Source organism: Diadema antillarum, unplaced genomic scaffold (genome assembly GCF_040938485.1).
Source record: "Diadema antillarum isolate AM-2024a unplaced genomic scaffold, OU_Dant_1.0 scf00000126, whole genome shotgun sequence".
NCBI lineage: Eukaryota > Metazoa > Echinodermata > Echinoidea > Diadematoida > Diadematidae > Diadema > Diadema antillarum.
In genome coordinates, this window is record NW_027271015.1 from 1,222,495 (window position 1) to 1,235,883 (window position 13,389).

Consider the following 13,389-nt stretch of genomic DNA (forward strand, 5'->3'; position numbering starts at 1 on the left):
CGGTTTATAACGAAGTCCTCGTGACCGGTGGTTTTCTTTCCTTGTATCAAAATTTTGTTAAAGCTGACCAGTAAAAAACAAAGACATAAAGATGGTATTCAGGACCTGAAGTTTTACTTCATTGTAAATGTAAAGAGAACTCTGTTATAATGTATTCCTTATAATGAGAGTTTATGCACTGTAGAAAAGGGAGAAAAAGAGAAGTCGTCTCTAAATACATGCACATACATATATATTTGCTTCGCCTGTTTTTTGTTTGTTTTTGTTTTTGTTTTTTAACCGTGTATGGTTAGCAAACACTCCATGTGTGCAATGCTCCTAAATATTTGCTAACATTGGCTGCTATGAGCAGTTGTAAACATCATTAAATCACAGTTAGAAATGACAGCATAGATCACATAGCATGTTAATCTTTAACACATGTAATTTTTTTTTTTTCATCACGCTCTATTCTTTTTCCCAACTTGGATACTACAGTCAAACATATTTCATTTTGCGTAAGACATCCCAAGATTCTTGGAAAATCGTCATTACATACACTAATTTGTATTAAATTCAAACTTCTGAGAGCACAGTTTAAGCTGGAACTTCTGACATGATAAAAATGATAATATAAAATACATGTAATATGTTATACAGTTGTAAAATGTAGACAAAAACACTTGCTGTCACTCTTTTCCACAAAATACAAGTGAGTCCAGCTCTTTCTCCTTTGGTGTCTTTCGAAGACAAATATACTTTATTGCAAAACGGTAGCACATTCAGTGGTATCATACATTCACAATTGGTGAAATAGAATGCATAAAATACAGTAACTATAAAATGTTGCTATGACTGGTGCACCTCCACCACATCACAGTATTCTCCCAATAGGTCTCCAGTTACAATTATCAATGCGAGAGGACTATTTAACTTGATTGGCAAATAACCCTTATCTGGAACTAATTCAACAATTTTCATGATACTACTTAGAGCCACTTTCAAAATACAGAAAATGGGCAAAATTTTAGCATCATCACCTGACCTTTGACCCTATGGCCGAAAACTTTCCTTTCCATAATCATTGTGCAGTAAAGTATGAATACACCAAGTTTTGTTACACTGTTCTGCAAAGTACAGTGTATATGATCAGTCATTTCCGGAATACGGTGAAAATAGTGTCAGTTTAGCATCTTAAAGTGACCTCTGTCCCTTGATCTCTGACCTCTCAGGAAACATTCAAGAGAGAGTCAGTGTCAGGCAATACACATTTACTATTAAGTTCCATGAAGAAATCTAGAGCCATTTCCGAGATTGGGAGGATGAATGTGACATTTTTAAATGCTTTTTTCTTTTGACCTTTGCCCTTTGACATCGTGGTCCAGAACTTTTCATAGAAAATCTTTGGATATGGTGCCTCTTCACTAATAGCTTAATCTTAATCTGGTAGTCCATGCACTAAATTTCATGGAAATACATTCTGGAATTGCAGATAGGGGGAAATAAAATTTACTAGCATTTAGCCTTGACTCAATGATCTTTGACCAACAGTGTACAGTGTATATGCCAAAAAGCTGATAGACACTGCTTCGTGCATTCATACATTACATACAAAGTGTATGCCAAGTTTCATTGAAAACCTCAATCAGTTCTTAAGTTTCATCACCCAAGAAATTGATTAAGGATAGATGGACAATGCAAAAACATATTACGGAGGCATAAAATATGAATATATACATGTATAAGCATCTCAAGAGCCATAACTCTCTTTGCTTGATCTACTCAAAACTGAATCTACAAAATTGTTCCTGAGTTTACTGACTTGCCTCTTCACGGATAGCTTTGCTCGCTTGAAATACAAGGAAACAGAACATACGGTTGTAACTGTCCAAAATGCAGCTAGATAGGTATATGGGTGGAATAGCTTCTGAATATCTATCCTCAATCCTATCTAGATCCCAAGTGCTTTATGTGTGTGCCGTGGGCAGCAAGCTCCCCTTTCTCATTGAAAAGACTTGCTACCGTGTAAGCTATTGTTCTGCCTCTCCGTAGCACCTCAGCCTCAAATGTTACTTTTTCTCCAGCCTTGAGGGCCTTCAGGTAGCTGCAGAAAAGCAACCAAGAGAAAAGAAACAAGATACAATTGTAATCAGAGGTATGAGTACTTGCAGAAAAAAAAAGTCTGAACAAACTCTGAAAATTGCAAATGATTGACAAATTGCCCTACATTGACGTAAATAAGCACTGAATTGATCAGAGTTTTAGTTATAGCCATGATAAAAAATCATGGGCGTACATACTCGAGCAGGATTCAAACCTACGACCTCCTGATCACCGGACAGGCACCATCTCCACTAGACCACGGCGCTCTCGCCCGACAGCAAGTGTTGGTTCTAATCCCTATAGCATGCAGCAGGTGCTGCGTAATTAAACTCTGAAAAGTATTTTTAAAAGGTCTCAAGTGCATTAAACTTTGAACACTTCAATGTATTTAAATTGCAAAAAGAACTAGAAATGTCGCCATTTGGCGACTGGTATGCCTCCGCGGTTATAGTGACCTCGTCTACAGCCACTATGTCTATTTTCCAATTGGTCTACTGGCATATCGTCTATTACCGATTCGTCTAATACCCATTTGGTCTACAACTCGTTTTGTCCAGTACCCATATTGTCTAATAGTCACTTTGCCCACTACCCGTACTGTCTAATACCCAACTCGTCTAAGGAGCATTTCGTCTACAAAACAATTGATCTAATAGCCAAATCGTCTACACTCACAATGTCTATTTGCCATGTCGTCTAATATCTATTTTGTCTACTACTAGTTAGTCTACTCCTACCTCGTCTACAAGTCATTTAGTCTACATTCACTTTGTCTAGTTATCATATCGTCCAACCCTTAGTTTGTCCATACCCAATATGGTCTATACCCATCTGGTCTACTCCCAACTCGTCTACTCCCAATTGGTCTACTCCCAACTGGTCTACTACCAACTGGTCTACTCCCAACTGGTCTACTCCCAATTGGTCTACTCCCAACTGGTCTACTCCCAATTGGTCTACTCCCAATTGGTCTACTCCCAATTGGTTTACTCCCAACTTGTCTACTCCCAATTGGTCTATACTCGTCTATACCCAATTGGTGTACTCCCAACTGATATAGTTTTACTCTCAACAATTTACCCAAAATGATCATTTCCATCTGGTCATGCTAATAATGAATATACCACTTTGTATAGTGTCCAGTCCGTCTCACTGTCATGAACTATTCATATTAAACCCTGCCCTTGATTAGCACAAAAATCAATATTAGACTATTCTAGTTGTTAATTATTCCATACATGCTGAATATAAAGGCATACTAATCAATGGTGAGACATGACTATCCAGTCTACATTTTGGCCGTAAAATAACTAAATAATGATAAACTAGCTCAGTTACAATACTCCATCACAAACGAATTGTCAGTCATACGAAACAGAATTACATTTCGACCGACCACCCCAGTCCACCCGTACCTCCGTGGGCATGCATGCAGCGATCTTGGCGGGATCCCGAATGAGGAATTATCCAGTACGAGTGTAATTTGATTTTCATTGCGTTTGGTACACTAGTGAAGGTACTAACGATCTGCACGATGTGGGCGTGTAGTTGGATGGATTGACACCGGATGCTCGCGTATACTAGTACTGTGTTGCATTTAACCGTTTACATACATCAGTACGTGGCAGACAGAATGAAGAATACTGATAATGTACTTCTAATGTGTTCCTTTTCATTTTTACCATACTTATGATTGTGTATCACTATCAAAGTTGAATGGATGGAGCGTTGAAGTTTGGACATATAAATGCTGCATGATTGCTTCTGATATAAATTACACATCCACCACAAAAATAACACAGCAAGTTTGTCACACTGTGACATTATCTTTTTTTCCTTTAAAAAATGTCATAATTAGAACATAAAAATTTAAACCAAATGGGGCACCAAGAGCGCTCAACCTGTTTCACTGGGAAAAAAGAAACTGGATGAAGTAGACTTAAATAACAAAAAAAAAAAACTATAACTAGTAGTAGACCAGTTGGGAGTAGACTAGTTGGCAGTAGACGAGTTGGCAGTAGATGAGTTGGCAGTAGACAAGTTGGGTGTAGACCAGTTGGGTGTAGACTAGGTGGGAGTAGACGAGTTGGGAGTAGACCACTTGGGTGTAGACGAGTTGGGAGTAGACAAATTGGGAGTAGACGAGTTGGGAGTAGACCAATTGGGTGTAGACCAGTTGGGATTAGACCAATTGGGAGTAGACCAGTTGGCAGTAGACCAGTTGGGAGTAGACTGACTGGTTATTAGACTAATTGACTATTAGACAATGAGTTGTAGACCAACTGGCTATTAGACAAAATGAGCTGTAGACTATTTTATTCATAGACCTTATGATTAATAGACGAAATGGTCAATAGACATAATGGGTGTTAGACGAAATGTGACTTAGACAAATTGGACATTAGATAAAATGGCTAGTAGACGAAATGACAATTAGACTAATTGTCATATAGACAAAATGGTTGGTAGACGAGTTGGTAGTAGACGAAGTGAGTTTAGACGAGATGGCATTAGACTAGGTGGACAGTGGACAGGGTGGTTGTAGACGAGGTGCCAATTTACCTGCCTCCGCCATAATGCATGATTTTCCCAATAGGTCTAGATAGTACATGTGGACAATGTGTGATTACATTTTCACAAAATTGGCAAAATATTGAAATAACAAATTTGTCACAAATGTGTTGAATGTTCACCTTCCTTGACCTAGGTTTAATTGGATGAATAGGAGAGCATGTATCTAGGGATTTAAGGACTTTAACTTGACTTTGACCCATTCATACATTTAGGCATTGAGTAATTTTCAAGGTACAGGTGTGGAAAATTGGTGTGAATTTCTGAATTGAACAGTAAATTGTTACCATTTTCATCTGGCCCTTGACCCTAAAATTCATAAGATAATCACTTTCAGGTAGAACATGCATAATATGTACTAAGTTTCAAGATAACTTGAGCCACTTCTGAGATATGGAGGAAAAAGTTAGTTCAGCACTTTCACTTGATTTTTGACCTTTTGACCTTTGAGGCAAAGAAAGAAGAAAAAAAAAAACTTTCCAGAGAATTTCTATTAGGTTACACATGCATACACCAAGTGTAAAAAAACAATAACCCTGCTGGCATTACATAAATATGAGGGAAATAGTAAAATTTTGAAGTGTTGCACTTGACCTTTGACCCCTGACCTTTGACCCCATGAACCCTACATTCTCTAGATAATCAATTCCAGTCAGTACATGTATATACTATGATCCATGAAGATACCTTGAACAATTTTCCAAGGTACGGAGAAAAAAAAGAAGTTTTAATATTTTTACTTGACCTTTTGACCTTTGACCTTTGACCTCATGACCCAAACTTTCACCAGAGAATTTTAATTGGGTAATGCAGGTATACACTAAGTTTCAAGAAAATATCTTCAGGCATTCAATAGATATGATGGAAATAGTGAAATTTTATGTATTTGACCCTGACCTTTTGACCTTTGACCTCATGACCCAAACTTTCACCAGAGAATTTTAATTGGGTAATACATGTATACACTAAGTTTCAAGAAAATATCTTCAGGCATTCAATAGATATGGTGGAAATAGTGAAATTTTATGTATTTGACCTTGACCTTTTGACCTTTGACCTTGAGCATGTGCACCCAAAAGTTGATAGGCACAACTTCACCCCCTAATACACATACATGCCAAGTTTCATTAGGATATCTCAACAGGTTTTGATAGTTACCTTGTCCACAAAATTCATTACGGACGGACGGAAGGACGGACGGACGGACGGACAACCCGAAAACATAATGCCTCCGGCACCACTTCGTGGCGGAGGCATAAAAAGTCTGAAAAGTAGGTTTTGGGCAGAGTAATCTGAAATCAGATTAAACTCTAGCTAAAATTGTTCTTCACAAGTCGCACGCAAGGCTTGCCTGGAAAGGTGTGACACGGCCTTTAGAGACTTCAGACTTAATACTGTAACTTTCTCCAGCACAAAGGACCACAGTTCTTTATTTCTTGCAAGGGATGTCAGGAAAAATTCCATTAATTTGATACCAAACTTATATGGGTAGTCTTGACATTCAGACCTCAAAACATGATTTCAAGGGAAGTCCTAAAACACTTTTTTTGATCCATTACATAGGATTTTCTTGATTTTGTGGTACGGATATTTTTCCAAGTAACTACCAATTATAACTACATAGGGAAAATCATCAATCAGTGTTAACTGATTATTGATGTTTAAGCATGCTGCAAGTGAATTTTGAAGTTAGTTGGTATAATTCTAATAGCTACAACTGTTAGAAATAAGAAAATCATGACTGACTACCCTGATTGTTATCACCTTCTCTGTATACACAGTTAGGCTAAATATCACCTACAAAGTTGTGCCCCCTTTCTCAATCCCGTCAAGATCAACTAACATGGAGTTGATTGTACCCAAATGATGCAAACATGGTAAAGGTGCACAAGCAATAATCATCATTCTAAAGTCACTAAACTGTCAGTAGAACATGCTTAACCTGTAGAATACTAGTCCCGAGTCTACTCAGGCAGTTTTCTTCTTCTTCTTCTTTCGATAAAGTTCAGGGCACCATGTTTTGTATCGACATAGTTGGTTGTCAGTGGGTATTGGGTGTCTATGGGAGACATGTGTTACAGCAAAGTCAGCTCATACTCAACGGGTGAAATGGATTTCTTTGAACGTACTTGATACTCAGATTCAGGCTGACACCAGGACGAGGGTCATCTTGATCCAATAAAAGAGCTACAGTGGTCGCAAAGTCAAAGGCAGATGCGGTGAATCCACCATGGAGCGTGTTCCCATCATTGGTGTGGCTGGTTAGGACCTCGTAGTCCATTGTCAGCTTGTTTTTGGTAGCATGGGTGACACTGAACTGTTCAAACAGGACCAAAAAAAAAAGAAGAGGAAATTACTAAAGAATGTTCAATGACAAGGAACTGGTTGCAAACACTTATATGTCACTACTTCACTGCCCAAGTTACAGATTAAGTTGAGCACCTTTATGTAACAGAAGAATAGATAGATTTTATGCTCCCAGTAGACTTGTAATCCAGGTTACAATGCACCATTGTCAGTGGAGTGGAGTGACTCTTAAATACATCGTATGTACAGTACCTGTTTTTCAATATCAAGCACTTACATTAAAAGTCTGGTATATATATTATGCAACAAAATATGACAGTGACTTGAGGCGTGTTTCTGACAGTCAGTGAGTTTGCTTTTCCATGAGTCTAGAAAATGTGGCGCCGGCGGTGAGTCCACAGAGTTACCTTGTACAATGTATCTTTTGTGGCACTCAAAATCTGAAAATAATGACTTCAGGAAGAAAATGCATGGTATCCTACCAAGTTTTCTGCTCAAGCATCATGAGTATTACAATTTCAGACCAGAGAATTGAATTGCCAATAAATGTGATGTCCATGTAACAGTGATGCAGCAAATCCATCACATCACATCACATCACATCTGATACGGAAGTAGAGGATTGGTCCTGTAGTATTCCGGTCTCAACATAATATAATTATCTTCAACTTTGTTGCTTTATGTGCGTTGAGGAGCAGAGGTTTTGAATTTTTTCCCCCTCCAATGTCTATCTAATGAATCTTTGAAATAATTAATCGAGGAAGCTTCAACAACACTATGAGGCAATCTGTTCCAGTTGGCAACTACTCTCTGGCTGAAAAATGTACTTCGCAGTTCTAATCTCGAACATTTGGTGAAGAGCTTGTATTTATGACCTCTTGTTGATGAGTGAATGGCTGGTTCGAAGAACATGTCACCAGAAATCCCCAACTTTCCAGTGAGCAACTTATAAACAGTAATCATATCGCCTCTTCGTCTCCTGTAGTATAATGAGTGCAGGTTGAGTTTTTTTAGGCGTTATTCATATGACAAACATTTGAGTTCAGGAATCATACGAGTGGCTCTTCTCTGCACTCTTTCAACTTTGTCAGAGTCCATTTTATACTCAAATGCCATAAAATGTTGCCATACTCCAAATGAGGTCGAACCAATGATACGAACAAAAGATTTCTGATTTAAAACGTTAAACATGCAACAGGCTAGCACAACAACAGGGGGCAAATTTCATATTGACAGAGCAATCAATAAACATCATTTGAAATGATCTTCATTGTGAAATGAAAAAGTCGATACCGGTATCTCCATTACATGGACATTATGCAATCAATCCAACCCACTGGACTCAACCAACATTTAAATGTAGGCCTACTGACCCTTTATTGCTTATCACTGACCCTTGGGCTTTAATACTAAATTAAAGTATTAGTAGTATTCATTACTACTAAATACACTTGTCCTAGCCACACTCCTCCTAGGTCTAGGATAGTACGTAGTACCGGTACATAATTTGTAGTTACAACTAAGTTACCCGAATACTGTAATTTACTGTAAAATTTAGTCTGTACTGGTCGAAGGCGGTATGGTACTCATCTTGCTTGCCTCAATACGTATGGACGGAACTAGGAATTAATATAAAATAGCATACATACTTATGATACAGGCCGTCAGTGCATGACAAAAGTTATAGTGCACGCAAAATATAACGATTGCAAACGATAACCCACTATCGATTTGATATCGGTTTTTGCTCCCTCATTTTAATCATCGAGTACTTGAATCCCACACCTTATCGACGCGATTGCACCACAACTGCGATATGCTTTGCTCGATATCATCGTTATTCTCGATTCTGGCTGGCTATGCCAGCAACTTATCTGTGTGGGACTAGACTTTCAGCGGTAGATTTAAACATGGAAGCTGAAATGAACAGGTTTGCTACTTTTACAGAGACTGATCTATATAAACAGTATCTTAGACAATAAGGACACAAAGGATGCCATCAGATACGCCCTACGAATTTTGGACTCCTACTGTTCTGAAAAAGGAATCAATTCGACGGATATTGAGCAAGCCAACCCAAGATTTGTGCCGCTATCTCCGTACATTCTACGCGAAAGTGCGCCGTGGAAATGGGCAGCGTGTGTATGGTATACGCTAAGCGCTCTTTGATCACGCTACGCTATGAACTTTTACTACGACATTTACAACACACTCTTGGAATCCACATGTGCAGCAATGGTGACTTCAATGATGCCTGTCACGAGCCTTGTGTTTAAATCCAGTAGATCCCTAATCCTACAAAACATCATCTAGTCCTGGTCCTGGACCCACAGTGCAGTAAGTAGGGCATCTAACATGTTACTGTTAGATCCATGGTAGACCTATTGTAGGGTCAAGTGTTAACTAGCTCTGTCGCTCGTAAGTGATGTAGATCTAGTTAAGTAGTATAACGCAAGGCCAGGGCCCCTAGACCTAACCTATCGTAGGGCCTAGAAAACGTTAGATTTAACCACGTAGACCCTAGACTCTATAGTTGAATTTGGATCTTCAGGATTTTGTCTACACAGGTTCAAAGAAACTGGTATTATTGCCTGTCTAGACACGTTTAGAGTCTTAAATGATCTAGGCTTTCGTATTTTTTCAATTTATCTCGCCTGGGTACATGTATGCTATTTTATATCAGTCCGGGAAACCCGCTCATGAGGACCGCTCCCGCGTACGAGGACTGCCCCGCCTCATGAGGACCGCCCCCACGCCTCATGAGGCCCCCTATTCACTTCTATTCATCTCACATCTGACGTATAAATTAACCGGTCCTGATCCGACTAGAAAGAACAGGGCGCTAGGTGCGGCAGTCTTGCATTGTGCGAACACGCTGGCGCCCCTGTTTTGATGGGCGCTCTGCATCGGTTGATTAAAACTCGATTTTTGAAAAAAACTAGATATATCGCTACGGCTACTGATATGCCTCCGCCATAATGCATGGTTCTACTAATAGGTCTATAGTACAATGTCTTGACAATGTGTGATGACAGTTTCACACAATTGGCAAAATATTAAAATGACAGGTTTGACACAAATGTGCTGAATGTTCACTTTCCTAGAACTAGGTTCAATTGGATGAATGATTAAAATGTCAGAGTGCAGGTATTTTGGAAACTGATTATTTTTACTTGACTTTTGACCCTTTTATAAGTTTATGCATTGAGTAATTTTGAAGGTATCGAGAAAAAGTATAATTTCAGTATCAAATGGGAAAATAGCATTATCTAAACCTGGCCTTTGACCTTTGACCTCATAGTTCCAAAGAGAATCACTGTTAGGTTGAACATGCATAAATATGTAAGTTTCATGATGATACCTTGAGTTACTTTTGAGATATGGAGGAAAAAGTGCAATGTAGCACTTTCACTTGACCTTTTACCTTTTGAGCTTTGACCTTTTGGCAAGAAACTTCCCAAAAAATATATATTGGGTAATACATGCCATACATCAAGTTTTAAAAAAAAAACCCTTCAGGCATATTGCATTTTAAGGAAAGTAGTGATATTTTGAGGAGTTGACCTTGACCTTTGACCCCCTGACCTTTGACCCATGACCCCCAACTTCCCTAGATAATCACTGCTCATCGGTACAAGCATATATACTAAGTTCCATGAAGATACCTTGAACCATTTGCGAGATATGGAAAAAAAACATGAAATTTCAATTTTTTTCACAAAATACCCTGTGACCTTTGACCTTTGACCCTGTGACCCTAAAATCCACGCAAAGTATTATCCCCCAAGGATATACCCTCATACCAAGTTTGATGTAAAACCACCACACGGTTCTTGAGATATCGACAAAAACAAATCGGGACGGACGGACGTACGGACGGACGGACGGACGGACACGTACGGACGTACGGACGGACGGACGGACGGACGGACGACCCGAAAACATAATGCCTCCGGCCACTTCGTTGCGGAGGCATAAAAACAGATAGGATTTTTTCTTCATTTCATCATGGATAATGGACATGTGTGTGTAACAAAAAATCACCGTGCAAAGTTGCGACAATTTATACGTCAGATGTGAGATGAATAGAAGTGAATAGGGGACCTCATGAGGCGTGGGGGCGGTCCTCATGAGGCGGGGCAGTCCTCATACGCGGGAGCGGTCCTCATGAGCGGGTTTCCCGGACTGATATAACACATAGTGCATGACATCTTGTTGCACTATAACAAGTACCAAGCACCTCCAAATTCTGAATTTGCCCTCAGGCAATTATATTCAATTCGGCCTGCGGCCTCATTGAATATAACTGGCCTTCGGGGCAAATTCAGCAACTTGTTCAGAATTCGTCGGTGCTTTAGAAATTAGACATAGACAAGTGCATTCAGCCTCATGCACTATATATATAATATAAAATGAAATTTCATTTCGATGTTTGTCATTTAGAGATTGATGGGACTTCTACGCGAGTCTGACTCTGAGTGTACGGTACGGTAATTTACGAGTTGGTTTTCCTGTTTTATTGTGTTGTGCATTACTAACATGATAGTCAATAGCTGGGACTGTCAATAAAATCAAAGTCGAAGAGATCCGTGAAGTGTTATTACCGTTGAAAATATGGAGTTGAATCTCGGTGAATTCCGGACGAGTAAATCAACCACTGATTTAGCTACCTGCAGAGTTCCGTTTCCTGCCGCCATGATACCTTCACTCAAAGACGTAGGCGAGTAATTTCATTTGCGTTTGTTTGTTACCGATCTCTTAGACATTAGTCACTCCGTGCCGTGTTGCGTAGCGCAGCGCATGCGGCTTACTCGCAGACGGCACAGATTGGGGCATGGCGCGTGTTAAACCTACGGGAAAAACGTTGGGTTAGGGTTTTTGGTTATGGTTAGGGTTAGGGATAGGGTTAGGGTTAGGGTTAGGGTTAGGGTTTGATGGTTATGGTTAGGATTAGGATTAGGGTTAGGTTTAGGGATAGGGTCCCCGATAAATTTTTAGTTTCCCCAATCTGTGCCGTCTAAAAAAAACACGCGGGGATGGGGCATGGCGCGTGTTAAACCTATGGGAAAAACGTTGGGTTAGGGTTTTTGGTTATGGTTATGGTTATGGTTAGGGTTAGGGTTGGGGTTAGGGTTAGGGTTAGGGTTAGGGTTAGGGTTTCATGGTTAGGGTTAGCATTAGGATTAGGGTTAGGTTTAGGGATAGCGTCCCCGATAAATTTTTAGTTTCCCCAATCTGTGCCGTCTAAAAAAAAACACGCCTCCCGGATGCGCTGGGATAAAGCAAGTTGGATAATCAGCGTGCCATAGTTTGTCCGTACGCGTAAAGTCAATGAGAAGTGTATGAACAGCCTCAAATGCATGCTATTTTAGCGGGCAACCGAATTATGAAGGGAAATTCCCGTACTTTGGGTTACAGCTGATTCATTGTAAACACAGAAACAGGGAGGTGGGAAGAGAACCTCCCTTTCGTAAACAACCGATGATGTAGAGCCCTGTGACCAGATCCAGCCAGGATAGACTACAGGCCTATATATACACCAGGATCCAATGATATACACACCAGTCAAGACTTTAGTGAGAAAATGTCACGTCCGGAAACGACAACTGGTCCCCACATCGCATTTCAGGTTAGTTTATTGAATATTGCATGTAAAACATGACATAGCGTAGGCGCGGCGGCAGGCCTCATGTGTTATCGTGGCTACTACATGTAGACTATAAGGATTTATATATTTTGTAATTTATTGTAGGCCTACTAGGCCTACTAGCTAGACATTGTATACAAATTATACCGGTCATAGACGCCTCTCTACAGACTGTAGCTAACCACTAACGTTGGAGTATAGAGGTGAAAAATGTAAGACCCTACCACCAAACAGAAGATACTATGTACTAGCATGTTAACTATTGTATACTCTGGGAGTGGGATAGTGATCTTTTTGCATTCGGTACGGACTTTCCATTACAGGGCATGGGCTTGGAATTGAAATTTAAAGGCCACAACATTGCCATGCCTATGAATGGCAATGGGCATATTATTATTAATTTTATCATATTAAAAAAGTGTGGTGTGAGGTATGGTTAGGTGTCCAACACATCGACACCCTTATCAATATAGATACTTAACGTTAAAGATATGTCACAATTTGCCTGAAATTTACTCACATGTTAAGAAAATACTCTTACTCTTAATGATTCACAGGCCCTCATTAAAAATGTGATTTGCGGTACACACTCCAAGATAACTGCTTCGAACACATCACTCATGCAGTCGCGCCATAGTTTTGAAGCCAACACCCCTACCCTCCATTGACAGTACATGTGAAATGCATTTAATGCTTTTCCAATGGTGCATTTATAATATGGTATCATTGCTTTGCTGTTGATCTTGTTTAATTATTATAAGGTTTTTCAGTACCCGTACCGG

General features: G+C 39.6%; 1 protein-coding gene across 1 annotated transcript; it reads right to left on the reverse strand.

The window, feature by feature from the left end:
* Positions 1 to 1,713: 1,713 nt before the first annotated feature.
* On the reverse strand, positions 1,714 to 11,723 carry LOC139720293 (acyl-coenzyme A thioesterase 13-like). The gene is made up of 3 exons (XM_071631655.1): positions 11,565 to 11,723; positions 6,783 to 6,970; positions 1,714 to 2,083 (listed from the first exon to the last, which is right to left on the reverse strand). Exons 1-3 carry the CDS (start codon positions 11,655 to 11,657, stop codon positions 1,927 to 1,929), a joined length of 438 nt encoding a protein of 145 aa, XP_071487756.1. The 5' UTR covers positions 11,658 to 11,723; the 3' UTR covers positions 1,714 to 1,926.
* Between the last annotated feature and the right edge of the window lie 1,666 nt (positions 11,724 to 13,389).

Coding starts and splice junctions, on each gene's coding strand:
- LOC139720293 (XM_071631655.1), bottom strand. CDS start 11,657: ATGGCGGCAGGAAACGGAACTCTGCAGGTAGCTAAATCAGTGGTTGAT. Junction 6,971..11,564: donor TCAACTCCATATTTTCAACG/GTAATAACACTT, acceptor CTGTTTGAACAG/TTCAGTGTCACCCATGCTAC. Junction 2,084..6,782: donor AGCCTGAATCTGAGTATCAA/GTACGTTCAAAG, acceptor GCTTTTCTGCAG/CTACCTGAAGGCCCTCAAGG.